The sequence below is a fragment of the Halyomorpha halys genome, unplaced genomic scaffold, assembly GCF_000696795.3.
Source record: "Halyomorpha halys isolate HHAL.00 unplaced genomic scaffold, Hhal_1.1 Scaffold1514.1, whole genome shotgun sequence".
In the NCBI taxonomy this organism is placed as follows: Eukaryota; Metazoa; Arthropoda; class Insecta; order Hemiptera; family Pentatomidae; genus Halyomorpha; species Halyomorpha halys.
Window position 1 is genome coordinate 30745 of NW_027115460.1, and position 1258 is coordinate 32002.

Consider the following 1258-nt stretch of genomic DNA (forward strand, 5'->3'; position numbering starts at 1 on the left):
CAATCCCTGAAGGCTGATACTCTCATAGCAACCTCCTCATCTCCTTCTATATTTATTGTGTGTAGTTCATGTATTTATACGATAATTAAGTTTATGCTCCATTTTTAAGTTGTTTTTTTTTTTCCAATTTCAGGAGCTTTTGAAACATTTAAACTATCTTAAAGTCTCCTCTTCCCGTTTTAAGCAAATATTTCAAAACTGATATAGGGCCGTCGTTCCCTGGGAGCCTTGATGGGGAGGACCCCTCCTCGATTTTTCTGGGATTGAATAATTATTAGAAGGGTTAGGATCGTTATTTTTTTATTTTTTTTATTATTTATTTATTGATATTATAAACTGTATAAAAAATACAACAAGTAAATTTGATCATAATCACATAATGATAATGATATGACACAGCATGTTGAGAAACTACCTAGTAGTAGAACTAACATTTTACAATATAAGGTCACGAGGCCATCTTCTTTTCAGCCGCCTCGGAGGATTGGCAGGAATGAAAGAGGAAGCAAGGTTAGAAACTAGTGGGTTTGGGTGGTTAGGGAGTTTATTATGGAAGGAATGATATTGAGTTTGGGCTAGATCGGTTACATAGGGAACATTCAGGTCTTTATGGATGGTTTTATTAGTAACAAAATATGGAGCATTGAAGATTTTAGGAAGGATTTTGGATTGTAAGGATTGGATACGAGAGGAATTTGAAGGATTAGTGGACCCCCAATGCTCAACTCCATATGTCCAGATGGGCCTTATTATTATCATATAGATATAGATTTTGGATGGTAAGGATTGGATACGATGGATCTCCGTGCAGTTTCCTATCTATTCAGTCTTGTGTGAGGATTCCAGGTTAGTCGTTTTTTCAAGGTGTAGTCCAAGATAACAAATCTTTTCTACAGGGGTAAGAGCCACATTATTAAATTATACAGTAGGGCAGTCGGCAGGTTTACGACGAAAAGTAAATGTGCTTTGTTGGGATTTATTTTTATCCTCCAATTTCGACACCATTCCTCGAGGGTAGGATCGTTATTGAAATAAAAACATTCGTGTAAAATTTTTTTTCTCGCAAATTTAGTTACCAAAATTCACCCCTACATACACAAGGAGTTCAATAACCCAACTGTACTATCACAATAATATACTTCCTGCCCCTCAAACCGCTTAATACGGTTCAAGAGGATTGATTATGATGATGATGATGATGACTTTCTTGCAGGTGGCCAGTTGAACCATTTCCCATCAAAACCGAAGAACCTTCTCG

General features: G+C 36.4%; 1 protein-coding gene across 1 annotated transcript in view; it reads left to right on the plus strand.

Annotated features, from left to right (window-relative positions):
- LOC106689890 (uncharacterized) overlaps window positions 1–1258 on the plus strand; it is a gene marked incomplete in the record, with an annotated part of 23396 nt that overhangs the window by 14305 nt on the left and 7833 nt on the right. The window contains 1 exon segment of the mRNA XM_067052489.1: window positions 1214–1226. Coding sequence (XP_066908590.1) covers window positions 1214–1226 — 13 coding nt within the window.